General features: G+C 50.2%; 1 protein-coding gene across 3 annotated transcripts in view; it reads right to left on the bottom strand.

The window, feature by feature from the left end:
- Window positions 1–1689: 1689 nt before the first annotated feature.
- CABLES1 (Cdk5 and Abl enzyme substrate 1) overlaps window positions 1690–15987 on the bottom strand; it is a 114220-nt gene continuing 99922 nt past the window's right edge. For all 3 annotated transcript variants that reach the window (XM_053902502.1, XM_019465556.2, XM_019465558.2), the window contains 3 exons: window positions 7691–7797; window positions 6274–6481; window positions 1690–3051 (listed from right to left, as the gene is read on the bottom strand). In XM_053902502.1, coding sequence (XP_053758477.1) covers window positions 2911–3051; window positions 6274–6481; window positions 7691–7797 — 456 coding nt within the window. In that variant the 3' untranslated portion in view covers window positions 1690–2910. The remainder of the gene's footprint in view (window positions 3052–6273; window positions 6482–7690; window positions 7798–15987) is intronic.

The following is a 15987-nucleotide window of genomic DNA, read 5'->3' as shown; positions in this document are numbered from 1 at the left end:
AACCAGAGACGTCTGAAACAAGTCAGCAGCAGGGGCTGTAAGTTTTATTGTTTGCTGTTGGGGCATGAAGGGGACAGGACAGAGTAACAAGGAGATGGGAAGGGATATCCAATGTCACCTGCTCCCACATCAGAAGGGTAGGTAGGGGCTGTGGTATGGAGTGGTTTATGTGCAGTAAGGGACCACCCTGAAACGGGCCTGCTGGGTGAAGACCATAGAAACTGTCGTAGGGGGGAGGTTTAAGTTAAAAACAAGGAAAAACCCACAGAACGATCAGCTTTGCATTTGGCATGTTTCCTGTGTCCATCTAGGTTTGACTGGGGGAAATGGAGGGAAAGGAATGACCTCTGCTGTCACTGGGCTGGCTCAGGCACCCCCCCGGGGGCAGCTGCTCTGGGAGGTGGGGGCCCCTCCTCCCCAGTGGCTGCCCTAGCCTGTCGGCTAGGTTGGGTTCCATCTCTTACCTAACAGTCCAGTCCGAGGAGAGGCCGGTCTGGGGGAACCACGTGAGGCAGGGCAGCTAGTGCTAGCCTGTGGGGCATGTGGCCGGGCGTAGCTTCCCCACAGACATTTGTGCATGCGGAGAGCTGGAGAGGCATCGAAGCAAGTCTGAGGAAGCTGGGCTGGCAAGGGCTAAACCCGCCCCTTGTGGTGGAGGATGAAAGGGCAGAAACTCACGGTCTTCTAGAACAGTCTGTGGAGTGGCCTCCTCTCCACACAGACTCAGGCTCCCTGACTCCTAGTCAAAGCCCTGGGATGTACCAGATTATGGGGGCTGCTCTGGCAATGACCATCCCTTACCTCGGTCTCATCCTCCTTTACCTCCAAAAAGCTCAGGTTAAGGACAAGCAAAAAGAAGCCTTTTGACAAAAATCTTTCCTTCTTAGCACCCCTCCCAACTAAATTAAAACTCCCCACTCAACAAATCCACAGGCCAAAATAGTTTAAAACGGTCTTAAAAAAAATGGACCAAGTTCAGCTTGCTAACTTTGCTAAAAACTAAATGGCCCCCCATTCAAAAATACTAGCCTGACTTAAGACACAGGAAGGACCTCAGTGGCATGTGTTACCCTATCAGATGTCCCTCTGAACCTGGCAGGAGATTCAAGGCAGATGGACGGTGGGGAGCTCCGTGGGCAATTTTAGATCCTAGTGGCCTTGCTCCTCAGAAAGGCTTTCCATCTGCCAGGCACTCACCAGGGAGCTGAGCAGGTGGAGAGTCTGGGGTGGCTTATCAGAGAGCAAGTGACAGACACCAGGAGGGGAAGGTCAAGAGCATGTTTACTTCAGGTGACAGAGACGCTCCAAACACTACGCCTCGTTCCCAATTTGCTTCACGAACAGCGGGCGCCCCTTACACGTTGACTTAGAGATCACGTTCGTCTAGCCCTGTCTTACAACTGAATCCAGCCAAGGAAATGCTGTGGCAAAGTATTTAGTACTAAGTTCAGTTAAATCTAGGACTCTGGAGCAGGGGAGTATTCAACCTGTTCTCTCACCAGCTGTTCCTTGAATTCCTGTCCCGTGTGGCGATTTTTTTTTGGCTCCGCTAACCAAAGCTGTGCCCGCTCAGCTCCCCTGTCACCCGTTCTCTGGGGTGACCGGAGAAGCTCCCACTCTGTGCACAGATGGGGACAGGGGCAGGGCATGAGGTGACTGGTGACATATGCACCTACACATACACACATGTATATAGAAACAAAATATTTTAATTCTTTTTACATGGCCACAGGCTTTCTTGTCAGGTGAACTCCAGCAGGCACCTCTCGTGGCTGCGAGGGGATGGTGTGGTGACGTCATCCCAGCCAGTCCGTATAAGCTACAGTCCCCATTCGGCACAGCCAGCCTTATGTGGCAGATACGTCGCTGCCTCCTCAGGTGACCGAACCACAGCTCAAGAGCAGTTTATCCCAGCGGTCAGAAGCCTCGAAACACCCATCATGCGTCTTACCCCTATTCTGGAATCTTATAAAACATTTATATATATATATAGCACAATAAACGTGCTTATTATGCACTCTAACATAGAGTACAGGAACACACACCACGGAGCACAACCCCAGCCGTCTCCACGGTGGGAAAAGTGCGAAAGTCAAACGCATACACAAGGTGTGGCAGCAGAAAGGTATAGAGCACCACGCTCCATGCCTTTCCACACGACCCGACACCGCGAACTTGTCATCTTTGTCCCGTTGGTGGTAGGAGCAGTAACAGAAACTACGTCACCTTCTAAGGGCAGGGGATGCCAGACAATCTGGTGTGGAGCAGAGAGTGATTACGATCCAGAGCTGATCTAGAACTAACTGCTGAAGGTCAGCCTGGCTCACGACCCCAGGTGGAGGTCTGCTCTCTGGTGGGCGGGACCGGCTTTGGGGGCCGAGGGCTGACGTGACATCGGTCAGACACACACATTCTCACACTCACACGCTCCGGGGGAAAGTGCATTTCCAAGAGCTGATACGAAAATAGATTGGCACACTCTTTTGACACAGTGAGGGTATGTTTTCAAAGCGTTCCCCCAGCTGCTGCAAATTCTCTCCCCACTCTGCTCTAGAACTTTGCACTGAGTTGGACCAGGTCTGGAGAGAAGGCCCTGTACTGCACTGGCGAGGTCTGTGCATGCCCGGGAAGAACAGCAGGGAGGGGACAGCTGCAGAATGTCGCCAGGGGAAAGGCCCTGTACCATCTTACGCACGGTTCTCCCCTTCCCCCGCTGAGTAATAAACTGCTCGTGGGTCATCCCAGCTAGCCAGACCAAGACTCCCTGAAAAGTTTCCGGTACTGCCCTACACAAAAACATGTGGAGAGGAAAAAAGGCTGGTATGTCGAGTTCTATTTTTGCATTTCCAGTAGTAAGTGCTGTTCTGCAAGCTCAGAGGAAGTGGTCCCTGGCCCTTCTTAGGGCCTGTGCTAGGAGCTCTGCACCAGGCGTCTGTAATGGGGCATGACCTCGTGCTCCGGCAGATGAAGAGCAAACTCCAAGGCCACTAACACTGGGAATTCAAAGGCAATCAGTTCTCGTCTATTCAGCCGGAACTTCTCTTCCAGTTTCTGCAATGGAATGAAAGGAAACCAAGAACATATCAGCTTTGCAATCAAAGTCCTTGCCTTTCTCCACATGTAAGCTCTCTACCCACCAGCCAATGAGTGTTTACAGAGAAACCCATTACAGGCAAGACTGTGGAGGAAGAAAGGGAGGCAGGCTTCAGCTGTACTTCCCTCTCTCAGTCCTGGTGAAAGAATCGAACGTGCCCGAGGACCCACGGTCCCACGACTTCATTTACTCTCTCAGTAATCTTAGTACAAGATCAAGTACTTAGATCAAGTACATCCCACGACTTCATTTACTCTCTCAATAATCTTATAAGTTCAATGTGACATTTATGCCCACTTTACAGAGGAGAGAAAACAGGGTCAAGAGGGTAAATAGTTGAGCCTAAGGTGAAATGGGACAGTAAAGGCAACGCTGAGATACCAACTCAATTGAGATTTCAACTCCACCTGTTACAAGTAGCTTATTCAGGCTTAGAGGGAAGACTAAAAAGATCACACATCATCTACAACAGCAATGACCACCTGGGAAGTTCAGGATTGGGTGGGCGGGATCTATGTAGTTCGGTCCTTTCACACACGAAGACCCAAAACCTGTTGAGATCAGCTCCCTTCTAGGGTGTCACACAGCCTCAGTGTGTGCATGTGAACGGCCGGAGCACGCGGCTGTGTTTAGCTTGCACCCAGGGGCTCCCCGCTGCCACCAGAATACACACCATGAAGCACCTCAGCCATCTCCATGGCTGGGGGGGGGGGGGGGAAGGGGAGTGCAAAGGTCAAACACACATGGTTTGGCAGCAGAAAGCACCACACTCCATGCCTTTCCACACAACCCAACACTGAGAATTGGTCATCTTTGTCCCATTGGCAGTAGGGGTAGAAACAAACTATGTCATCTTCTAAGGGCAGAGGATGCCAGACAATCTGGTGTGGGGCGGAGCTCAATCCACCCAGCTGTGGGCGCTGCTGGAGGAGAGATGAAGGAGAACGACCAGGGGAGGGTGGGCAGGGAAGGCCTTGTTTTTGCCAGGACACATTCTGCTCTGGCTTAACCGGTTTGGGCTTAAAAAACAAAACAAAACAAAACTCCCCCGCAGAGCCATTGGTGGCCACTGATTATAACAGGGCTGGGACCCTGTGTCAAATTAACTGCTACTGCAAATGTCAAAACCACTGCCTGTATATCCTGCATGGACACACTGTCTGGTCTATTACTCGGCTACAAGTAAATGTACACAACCTCACACTTGTCAAGATTATTAGTTCAGTTAGTATCTATGTAAACCTGTTGATTCTCAGATTTAGTAACCAAAGTTCCCCTCCATGTTCCTAAAAGTATATACTATACAAGCTAGAGGATTATGCACCATTTCTTAGAAGCAGCAAAGCACTGACCTAAAGAACATTCTTTCTTCCACAGATGGATGAACGGATAAACAAAATGGGCAATACACATAGAGTGGAATATTATTTAGTCTTAAAAAGGAAGGAAATTGTAACACACGTTACAAAATGGATGAATCTTGAAGACCTAATGCAAGGAGATAAAGCCAGTCACAAAAGACAAACGGTGTGTGGTTCCACTTCCGTGAGGTCCCTAGAACAGACTAGCTCAGAGAGGCAGAAAGCAGAATGCTGGTTGCCAGGGCCTGGGAGGCAGAGGGAGTGGAGAGTTATTGCTTAATGGGAAAAGAGTTTCAGTTTTGCAAGCTGAAAAGGTTCTGGAGCTGGACGGTGGTGATGGCCACAACAATATGAGTGTACTTAATACAACTCAACTGTAAACTTACGAATAATTAAAATGGTAAATTAAAGCAAAAAGAATGCTCTTTCTTATGTGGGGAATACCTACATTAGCTTCCTTTCTGCTCTCCTTTGCCACGGAGACAGCTGCACAACTAGACATAAAGGGCATCATGTTAGGCATGTCTTGTGTTTTCTGTATTCTGAGGTTTGACATCTGGGGCCTTGCTGATCCTGGAGGCACGGCCACTTTCAGGGTCAGCCAATTCCTAGAGAGGGTGAACAACCTGCCTGGGGGCACACCTTTCATACCCAAAACAACCGATCCAAGGCCTGCACCCCAACCTTCTCTGGGCCTCTATCCACCTGCCCTAATGACGCAGGGCCAGGAGGTAAGTAGGACGGCCCCCATGCCCTAAAGTCCACTGAAATTAGTCTAGCTATCCAGTCCTAAGCCTGCTTAGGCTGCCTTGCCTGTTCCTTCCTGTGGAAGCCAGAGTGAAGACTCCTGCCCACATTATCCCCTTCTCCCTCCGCCTCCTAACCAACCCTGGTACTTCCCCACATGGCCCCCCCAAGGTACGCTGCCTACCCCGCCAAATGCATGTTGACACCCTATCCTCTAGCATGATATTAATCGGGAGGCTTTAGGACATGGTCAGGTTGAGGAGCTGATACGTGGAGTCCTCACAATGTAATTAGTGCCCCTGTAAGAAGAGACCAGGGAGCCTGCTTGCTCTTTCTGTGCAAGGGGAGGACACTGCGAGTAGGAAGCCATCCACAAGCCAAGGAGACGACTCTCATCAGGAGATGAAGCAGCTGGCACCTTGGTTTTGAACTTCCCAGTCTCCAGAACTGGGAAAAACCAATATTTAAGCTGCCCTGTCCATGGTATTTTGTTATGGCAGATAGAGCTAAGAGACTTCTTTTGGGAACTGTGTAAGCTAACTTTTCAATGGCAACTGTCTCCTGATCTGTTGGCTTTACTATATCTCAAATTTTCTATGAATACACTGTATTTTAAAACGGGCATTCACATATCCATCTAAGATCAAGGTTGCTTTGCTTTGATGGGGCTCTCCTTTAAAAGAAGATACTACTGAATCAAACCCACACCCTTCCCCAAAGATGAGGCAACTAAGGCCACAGGAAGCCAAGGTCTGATGGACACGCTGTGGGTCACATTGCTCATAAGTCCCCTTTCCATTACAGTGGCTTCTGTGGCTTTGAGAATAATTTCACCCCTCATGGTGTCCAAAAATTGATTTTTATGGCCAGACCCAATATGGGGGGGGGATCTTGTCAAAGTGGATCATCCCTCTGTTCTAGGACAGCCTTAGATGTGGGGCCAGACATCTGCTGCAGGATGACCTCACGGCCCTGGTCTCGCAGTGGCTACTAACAATCGGAATTCTGGGCAGGATCATTACCAGGCTCTTCCCAGGTGCTCCCTCAGCCAACAGGACTCAGGTAACTTACGTCAATTAAATGCTTGACTTCGTGTTTTTTGAGGTCACTTCCGATTTTGGCTGCTAATAGTACACATGCTCCAGCACAAAGCTTCCGGTTCTGTTTGTTTAGCTTTCCCTTGAGGGCGAGCTTCTCAAAATAGACAAAGGCCATGGCCACCGTGGGCTCCTCAAAGCCGCAGTCCTCCTGGGCAAGCTTCCGCATCTCTCGCTTTAGACTAGAGAAAGACAGGAAGAAAGGAAGATTATTAGAACTTGGGAGTTTCAGAGGACCCCAAAGAAAAACATTAATCCATCCTGAAAGCATTTCCTTTTTCTCATTCCCAGAATGGTGACGTGGAATCGGACTAAATCCCTAGGAGTAAGAAAATTCCATTACATGTGGGCAACAGACTTAGGCTGCTGGGGCTCTTCTCTGCTGGTGGAATTGTATAGACGATGTCAGTAAGGGACACAGAGGACCCCACTGAACCCAGGTGGTGTCTGAGAGTCTCTGGGAACTAGGAGTAGAGCTACCCAAAGGGAAAGAGGAAAACTATGATGGGGAACTATGATCATTCCAGAGAGGCACTTTCAGAAATAAATTAGGTGCTTGGTATCAACTCTGCTGAGTATCAGTCACGTTCAAGAACCATGACAGAAGAGGAGTTTAGGCTAACAGCACAACAGCCAGTGTGCTTAGGAACGCTGCCCAGCTAACGGACAAAGTGTGAAAACTTTTTTTTCTTACGTCTCTGGCTTGGAACATGCCAGAATCAAATCAGTATTGGGAGACACAGCATGTAAATATTGGCACATACTCCAACACTGTGTTGGCGTATAGTCTAGCCCTCATCACTACGCGCACTGAAAATCTGTCCTGGCACGCAGATACAACATCAGTCAGCTCCTCTCCAGCCTGGCAGATGTGGGTCACCACAAAGTCAATCCAATCAGCTGTAGGGGAAATACAGGCCTGATTTTACTTTGGCTGTTTTACTAACTGCTTAAAGCTTAAAGGTAGGGCTTGGCTGTCAACTCTTGGGTGGACGACTGTGGGTGAAGCATTACCTCAAATGCTGTGATGCCTACCTACTCTTTTCTGTTTTGTCTACATTGGAGAAAACAGGGAGTGGTAGGTTTCCTATTCTGAGTTTTCTGTAACATAACTCTTACTGAACTGATTATTCTTTCACTTAAGGAAACCACCCTCAGATGCATGTCAGAGCTCATGTCAAGAGCTCTGCCATCGGTCCTGCTTCCCTTGGCTCTCACTCATGGAAGCAAGGGTCAGCCAGCATCAGATGAGCTTCTTTTTGCTGAACATGCCTGTGTTTTATTTCCCCAGAACTACAGGAAGAACCATCATACAAAGCGTGAGCTTAACGCATGCCAAGTGAGAGTCGGAATGGAAAGGAAAGTTCAAGTGGATGTCGATCCTCACATACCTCCTTATTTTGCTGAGTGTTAATTTAATGTGAGGAAATTTCTCCTTGAAGGTCTCATTCATGTCCTTCTTGAGATCTGAGGGCTTCACGTAGTCAATGACGGTGGTCTGTAACACATCAGACAACCTGGGTCACTCATTAAAATAAGGGTTCTGGGTGGCAGTTACGTATACGTTACAGCCACCTCACAACTTTTGACACCACCAAGCAATGGGGAAGCCAAGAGGAGAGCCACAGCATGGGCCCTGTTGAACCCGAGAGCCTGAATGGGACGTGGTCTCTGGAGGTAGATGGAATCCCTGTGACAACAGGACCTGGTGACATCTGAAAACACCGGCCTCGAGCCAATCAGGAGTCAGTGTCTGGAAGGAGTGGAGCCCCTCCTTCAGTTCCTGTAGTTCAGCCTGTTAGTCATACAGCACAGTGTTTACAGCATCGAGTGTGGACCCACACACGTGGGTTCAATCCACACTTAACTAGTCGTCTGGCTGTGGGACACTTCCACAACCCCAAACATCAGGTTTCACATCTGTAAAATGAAAATGGTTAGCAGTGCCTACTTCATATGACTACAGGAGAAGTAAAGTGCTCTGTGCGGGGCATGGCATACAGCAAGCACTCGATAAATGTTAGCTGTTATTTTTTTAACTGTGGCAAAACATACGTCACGTAAAAGGTACCATCTTAAGCATTTAAAAGCATGCAGTTCAGTGGCATGAAGGACGCTCACATTGTTTTGCAGTCATCACTGCCATCCGTCTCTAGAAATTTCATCTTCTTGCAAAACCAAAACTGTGCACCCATTAAACAATGCCCTACCCCCCAACCCCCCACCCCAGCTCCTACTGGCAACCACCATTCTGCTTTGGACTAGACTTCTCCAGGCACCTCATTCAAGTGCGATCACACAGCATTTGTCCTTTTGTGCCTGGCTTGTTTCACTCACTATCGTGTCCTCCAGGTTCAACTGCAGTGCAGGGGTCACAATCCCCTTCCTTTTTAAGGCCGAATCACATTCCATTGTGCATACTTGATGTCAGCTATGGTTAATAGTCCTTTAAACCTTGGGTTTCCTCCTCTCCCCCCCCCCCCCTTTTAGCAGGCTCCATGCCCAACGTGGGGATTGAACTTACAACCCCTAGATCAAGAGTGGCATGCTCTACCGACTGAGCCAGCCAGGTGCCCCTCCCCCTCCCCCTTCCTCATCCTATCCGTCCTTAAGACAGGTTCCTCCAAGCCTCTTCTGAGTAGCCAGGTCTTCCCTGCTCATCTGTGCTCTACACTGTTAACTCTGAATCAGACACAGTCTCTGGCTGGGTCTCACCAGCATCACCTCATCCCCTCTCAGGAGCGTGCTTTCAAAGGGCAGCAACAACGCACGATGCCTCTTCTGGTTGGCCATAGCCAGAGGCAATAGCCTTCGCCAGGCAAAGCCAGAAAAAGAAGAAACAGATTCTGACAAGAAGGCCTGTTCCCATGGATGGCTGCTGCCAGCCTCTTCACGGGCAACAGCCTGGCCTTTTCCAGAAGATGCGTCAAAGGTTTCCTCAATGGTTCTAACAAAAGTTGGCAACTATCTGTAAACACCTCTATTCAGGAGATGCTTGGTTGGGCAGGATGTTCATTTTTATTTTCTTCAGGATTTTAATTTTTAAGCAATCTCTACACTCAGCGTGGGGCTCAAACCCTCAACTCTAAGATCAAGAGCTGCACACTCTATGACTGAGAGGGGCCAGCCAAGCACCCCTGGATGGACAGGATTTTAGCACGGGCACATGAAATGCCTCTGGTGTCAGTCAATAAGCAAGAGGAAACAAAGAGCAAGCATGTCCAAATTCACACTGATCTGAACGGCACCTTCTGAACAGCAGCTTTGGGGACTAAAAGCAAACCAGAGCAACAGTAACTCAAACAGTTGCACTGAACTTGTTCGGAACTTTCTCAAATTCTGGGTGGAAGTAGACTTGGGGCAATGCCCAGAGTCCTTCCTTGGAGCCATGTCTTTCTGGCCCTATCAAGAAGGCTCTCCCTCAGCTGGCCCGGGACATGCCTGTCCTGGTAGCCACCGTGTGCACCTGCGATGTGCCAGCAAGGGGCAGGGGAGTGGTGATGTGGCAGCAGTGTGCAAACATACACATGCACACGCACTTGCGTGCAGCGACGTTCTGCTAAGCAGTGAGGCAGAGTGCACGGGACTTCATGGAGGCCACTTACTGCCAAGGTCTGACAGAGAACGCTTCCCCTGTGGCAGCCCTCCAAGATGGCTTTGTCATCCCGAACAAACATCTCCTCTGGGCCGAACAGGATGTAAGAGTTCTCACTTAGGAAACAGGCAGAATGGGGAACTACGTCTGACATTCTTATCTCAAGCTGGACCCACCGGCCAATCAGCCAATCCTTCTGTTTCCTAAATACCCAGCCCCCCACCCCTCTCTTCTACCCCTCCCCAAGCATCCTGAACTCTGCAACAGCCTCTCCTACTCTTCCTCGGCGGATGAAAGCTCAAGGTTTGCTGTGACGTAAGCAGGCTCAAGCAAAGACTCATGGGCCCTTGTTGGGTACTGAAGCCCTGTGAGCCCCAAGCAAGGATATCCTAGACTGGGAAGGGGTGGTCTGGATCCTTCTCTGTGGCAACCACAGCAGCCCTGCTTTCCTCGGTCTTCTATATAGATCACACAGCACTGCTTGCTCTCTCACCAGCAGAAAAGCAGCTTGTAGGTGCGTTTCAGCCACCTCATCTCACAGATGTGGAAGCAGACGCTCAGAGGGGTGAAGGGGCAGGGCCAGCACTGGGAGCCGGGTCTCCCAGCTCGCCACACACACTGACTTCCTGTTTCCCTTCTCTATCGGGCCAAAATGAGAGCATTGGACAGCCTGAGACTGCCAGCAGGTGGAAACGTCTGGGTGCTGGTCAGTGGCTCTGCCTCCAGCAAGCTGGGCAACTCTGAGAAAGACGTTTGACCTCCTTGGGCCTCACCTTCCCCTTCTCTGAAATGAGGGAAGAATACCTCCTGTGGCTGCTTCATAGGTTTGTTTACACTGAAGATCAAACAAAGAGAACAGAACGTACCTAAAGGACCCTGGAGAATTTTATTGAGAACACGGAAATGGGAGATGGCACAAAACAGGGTTCTGGTCCAGGCACACAGAGTCAGGGTGTGAGGGTGGGGCCCTGGATCCGCATCACGATGTCACCCAGGTGACTTTCCTACGCATCACAGTCTCCTCCCCTGGCTAGCATCCAGGCCGCTGTCCCAGTGATTCATCTTCACATACGCTGTGGCCTAGATACCCAGCCCTCTCCTGGGACATGCCTTTTGCCATACTTTCTACTCCTTTACAGCTAGGATTCCAAATATAATTCTGGTGCTTCCTGTCCGGTGCTCCGGCACGAGGAGGCAGCACTGAAGCTGAGGCCATGCTTCTGTTGATTCTGCTGCCAAGAAAAGTCATGGCGGGAGTCCTGGTTTCCCACTCTACCGGTGTAGACCACAGCAGGGCAGCACGGATCTGAAGCCAGGGGCAGTGGCAACTTCCGAGAGGTGGAAACACCACCATGCCTGAAACCAGCAGCTGGTGTAGCTTCCCAACCAGCAACTGCGGGGTGTGTGTGGGGGTGCTGATCAAGGATGAGGCAGGGCACAGCTCCCCTGCTGGCCTGGCTCTGCAGAGTGGGCTCAGGATCATTCCTGAAATCCCAGCTTAGGCTGTCTTGTCAGCCTCCACAGTGATTCTAGAAGCTGTTTAGTGTCCTGTGATAAATCCTTTTCTTTGTAAACTTGCTCACAAGGATGCTTTTCTTCGTAGTTGAACCATAACTGATGCACACACTACATGGGGTAAGGGCAGAGCTGCTGAGTCCTCTAAAGGCCCCAATGTCCTCAGTTCCCTGGGGCACTGAGTCTTGCCCCGGGCCCTCACACACCACTTTCTGACCAGTCCTAACTTTAGAAGGACCCCATGAAGACCAAGAACCCCACTCAGCCTGCAGCCCTGGGCCCAGTCCTTTCAGGGGACACTCTTGTTTTCACGAGCAGCCCTGTCCTAGCTCTTAGGGTACAGAGCAGGGACCTACTTTTCCTGAGAGCAGGAGAAATAGACTTGTGCATTTATTTCAAGGCTGGCCCTGGAGATGGGGGGGGGGGGGCAGGGGGAGGGCCAGTGAGCTGATGCTGTGAATCCCCCAACCAGTGCCTGGCCCCTAGTGAGGGCAGCACACGGCAGCCACAGGGATGGCCAAGCCCTCGAGTTCATCTCCTAGAGCTGTAGAAGCGGCACTCCGTCACCCTGGTGGAGTTTCCAGCCATATGGCTGTGCCCTTGCCACTGTTCCCCCAGCATGGAGTGGAAAGCCTACTGGCAGCCTGGTCCTCCGCTTATTATTTGGCTGTCACTGGGCTACTCTTTGGGTCTTTTCTAAAGTAGATATGGTGCATTTTGGGGTGGGGGATCTCTGCAAACCTCCACGTGTGTCATTTCCTGACCTCCAAGTGGTTGGCAGCCTCCAGGATAGTGTGGAGAGGGAAGATACGGGATAGACATGAGAGAGCTGGGCCCAGCATTTCCAGGGTGGCTGCTCTGACAAGTCCAAGGGCATCTGGGGAAGGGGATGGGCATACAGACTCCTGGAGGCTTCCTGCTGCCACACCTGAAGCAGGTGCCCAATGACACCGCCATTTCAGTTCACTTGCTTACATGGATGGCGGTGAGGCAGGCTGGCTTCAGGGGCGCTGAAATGCCTCCAAGACTCAAGACCGGTAAGACGGTGGTGGTAAATTGTGGACGTATCTGAACACCTAGGCAGACTGAGAATGCAAAAGTGGTTGCATTAGTTTCCTGTGGCTGCTGTAACCAAGCACCATCAACTGCGAGGCTTAAATAACAGAAATTTATGGTCTCAGTTCTGGAGGCTAGAAGTCTGACATTAAGGTGTCAGATGAGTTCTGTTCCTTCTAAGACTATGGCTAGAATCCTTCCTTGCTCCTTTCCTAGCTTCTGGTAGTCCCAGGCATCCCCTGGCTTGTACATGCATCACTCTAGTCTCTGCTGATCATCACATGGGGTCCTCCCCATGTGTCGGTGTTCACATGGCTGTCCTCTATCTCTGTTTATAAAGACACCAAGTTGTGTTGGATTAGGGCCCACCTTACTCCAGTACAACTTCATCTTAACTAGTTTATATCTGCAAACACTCTATTTCTAAATGAGGTCACATTTTGAGGTACTAGGGGTTAGGGCCTCAACCTGTTTTTTGGGGACACCATTCAAGCCAGCGCAGTGGCGCTTCCTCATAATGGTGCTGCTACACAGCCTCTCTGTTCTTCCCAGGCTGGACGTAGCTGCCCCCACTGGCCTTAGCTCTGACCCAGGCAGCAGGTGTTTGTTGGCCTTGGCCTCAGTCTGAGGGAGTACTTTCCATGGCTCTCTCTTCGGTCTTACTTTTGTCTGTTTTTCTGAGCTGTGGCTCTGTGGGAGAAGATCACAAACTCTGGAGCCAGAACCCCAGGATTCCGTGAAACTGCTAAGTGTTCTCTGCTTCAGTTTCTTCTTCTGGCTTCTCCACCATTTGCTTTATGTCAACAGCTGCAAGGCAACTGGCCATCTGTAGGGCTCAAATTCAACTGCTTGGGGTACACAATCAGGGCAGCTGAGTGGGAAGCCCCCAAAGCGACCATCTGCTTCCAGACCCTTACATGCTGCACCCTTGAGCCCACTGCCCCATACTGGCCCCTCATGGACCAGACTCTGTGTATTGGGCAAATCACCCTGAGCCCAGGGCCGCTATGTCAGGCAGTTTCCAGAGGAGATGACGGTCCTTGCTGTCTTCAGCTCCAGTTCCCACTGAGAACCACTCTCTGGAATACAGCAGCCACAGTTCCACTGCGTGGTCCTGTCTGTCTTGGGGGGCCATAAGAGATTTTGATAGGCTGGACCTCCTGACCACCTGGAAGGCACCTCTCCTCCTTCCAGTGACAGAGGTGAGTGAAGATGGCAGTACTGGAGGCTGAGATATGGGCATGGGGTTACAACGGGACCCCAGTTACTCATTCCTTCTGGCTTGAGAGACAATGAATTAAAAGTGAGGCCAGTGCTACGTACCAGCTCTCCTATGAGTCTAACTGTGTAAAGACTCCCAATGCCCAGGTTTTGCCAGCACACATCACTACAAATCAAAGTGCTAATAACCAGGCTGTGGTTCCTTCCTGGTCTGGGACAGACCAAGTGACCACTGTTTTCCATGCCACCTAATTCTAGGCCATAGGATTTGCCAGACGTAGGGCTCCTTGTGGCCCACTGCAGAGGCTGACAGCTGGGACAGGCCGCATGGCAGGCAGACAGCTCCAGCCCTGTGGTGCTTGCAATTTTGCAGAGAGGGCCATTCCACTCTTGGGATAAGAGGTAGCTTCAGTGCACTTTCATGCAGCTGCCTGGCTGCAAGAAAGCTGTGTGTGCACAGCCACATAAAAGGGAAGAGAGGAAGGTCAGCTGGGAGGAGACTATCCCAGACGCAGAATGTCCAGAGACGCAGTTCGGAAGGGGCCTGGCCTGCTTGAGATAGGAGGCACAGTCAGGAAGGCTCAGTGGGGGGCTGACACCATGGCTCCCTTCTGAGATGACAAGAAAAGATGGTAAGACCAGAACTTAGTCATCTAGCTGGAAAAGTCTACCGTATCTATTGTGGGCATACTGAGACACCTTTTGCTTTTTAAAAAAAACAGAGATTGACTTATGTTAGGAGAGAGGGAAACGACCTTGACCCGCACCTGGCCCATAGCACCAGTCACAGCGCTGTGCAGTGGGGGCCTCACAGTGGGGTTGGATGCAACGGGAGACAGTGGAGGCAGGCAAGGCAGGCAGGTGTGTGTGGGGGGTACATGTACCCCAATGACAATGCCGGAGAACAAAGAGGGGCTCAGAGCTGGTCTGGTTTCAACAGAAACAATATAAAAGGTGCTTCCATTTTGAACCTGAGAACTTTCTCCTTCCTTCTCTATCCTCCTGCCGTGCACATCTCTCCAAGCATTCTTACAAGCAGCTCTGAACAGATGTGGGCTTGCTGTAGACTCTGCTAAGGTTCCCCTCTGGGTCACAGGATCCCCTGGGGGCAGAACATTCCAAAGGAAGGATGGGTATCGGGCAGTGATCTCTGCAAGCTCCTTCCAACACCAACAGCCACTGCACGGCCGGCTGGGGCTATCCTGCCTGACTGCACTTGTCCCCCGTCCATCGGCGCTCCGAGCTCAGCAGGGCACTGGGAAGCAGATGTTCTGTGCTCGCTAAGGTAATTAAGCAGAGTGGTGGCCCTCACCTAGATCAATCTAACCACGAACAGCTGTGCATTTCAGCTCTTCTACACATTTTTCCTTTTCCCTAAGAGGACAGTAAATCACAAGGAAAACTATGGGAATGAGCAGAGGGCATTCGCAGCCCCGGGCAGCATTTGTTGCTATTTCTACCCATCGGATTCCAAATATATAATCCCGGATTTACTCTCCCTCCCTTCCCTTTAGGGGAGCAGCTCTTCAATTTCCCTCACCAAAACGAAACCGTTTGCAAATCAAGGAGAGAAACCACAGGAAAAACTGCTTTTGCTTCAGGGTTACACTCCTACATGGATTTACCAGGAAGGGCAAGGTAGGTATTGAGCTTCAGGTATTTGTCAAATACTTATATGGTACTATAGAAACTTCTAGAGTCCACTCACTTGAGAGGACACTGGGTAGGTGTGGCTTTAAGTTCACACACATACATAATGTATTTGGATGCACTTTTACTATTTTTTAAAATGTTTTATTTATTTTGAGAGTGAGCGAGAGCGTCTGCGGGGCAGAAACATAGGGAGAGAGAATTCCCAGCAGGCTCCATGCTGGAGATTAGGATTCTCTCTCTCCCCCTTCCCTGCTCATACTCACTCTCTCAAAATAAACAAACCTTAGGAAAAAAAAGACTGCAAAATGGGCACTAAACCTGAAATAAACACGTGGAGAGGAAGCAGATGCTACAACATCTTGGTAAAATGTAAAGCTAGTATTTCATTTTGCATTATTTTTATAAGAAAAAAAAAAAAGATTAAAAGAAAACCACAATACTGATGCATGCTACAGCATGGATACATGCTGAAAACATTATCCAAGTAAAAGCCAGACATAAAAGGCCACATGGTGTACGATTCCATTTTTATGAAACGTCCAGAATAGACAAGTGTCCAGAGACAGAAAGTAGATTAGTGGTTGCCCAGGGCTCAGGGGGGTGGAGGGTTAAGGGTACAGGGGCATCTTTTGAGGATGATGAAAATGT

This window comes from Panthera pardus, unplaced genomic scaffold (assembly GCF_024362965.1).
Source record: "Panthera pardus isolate Hobbes unplaced genomic scaffold, ASM2436296v1 HiC_scaffold_15, whole genome shotgun sequence".
In the NCBI taxonomy this organism is placed as follows: Eukaryota; Metazoa; Chordata; class Mammalia; order Carnivora; family Felidae; genus Panthera; species Panthera pardus.
The sequence above is the reverse complement of the archived record's forward strand: the minus strand, read 5'-3'. Positions and strand labels throughout refer to the sequence as shown.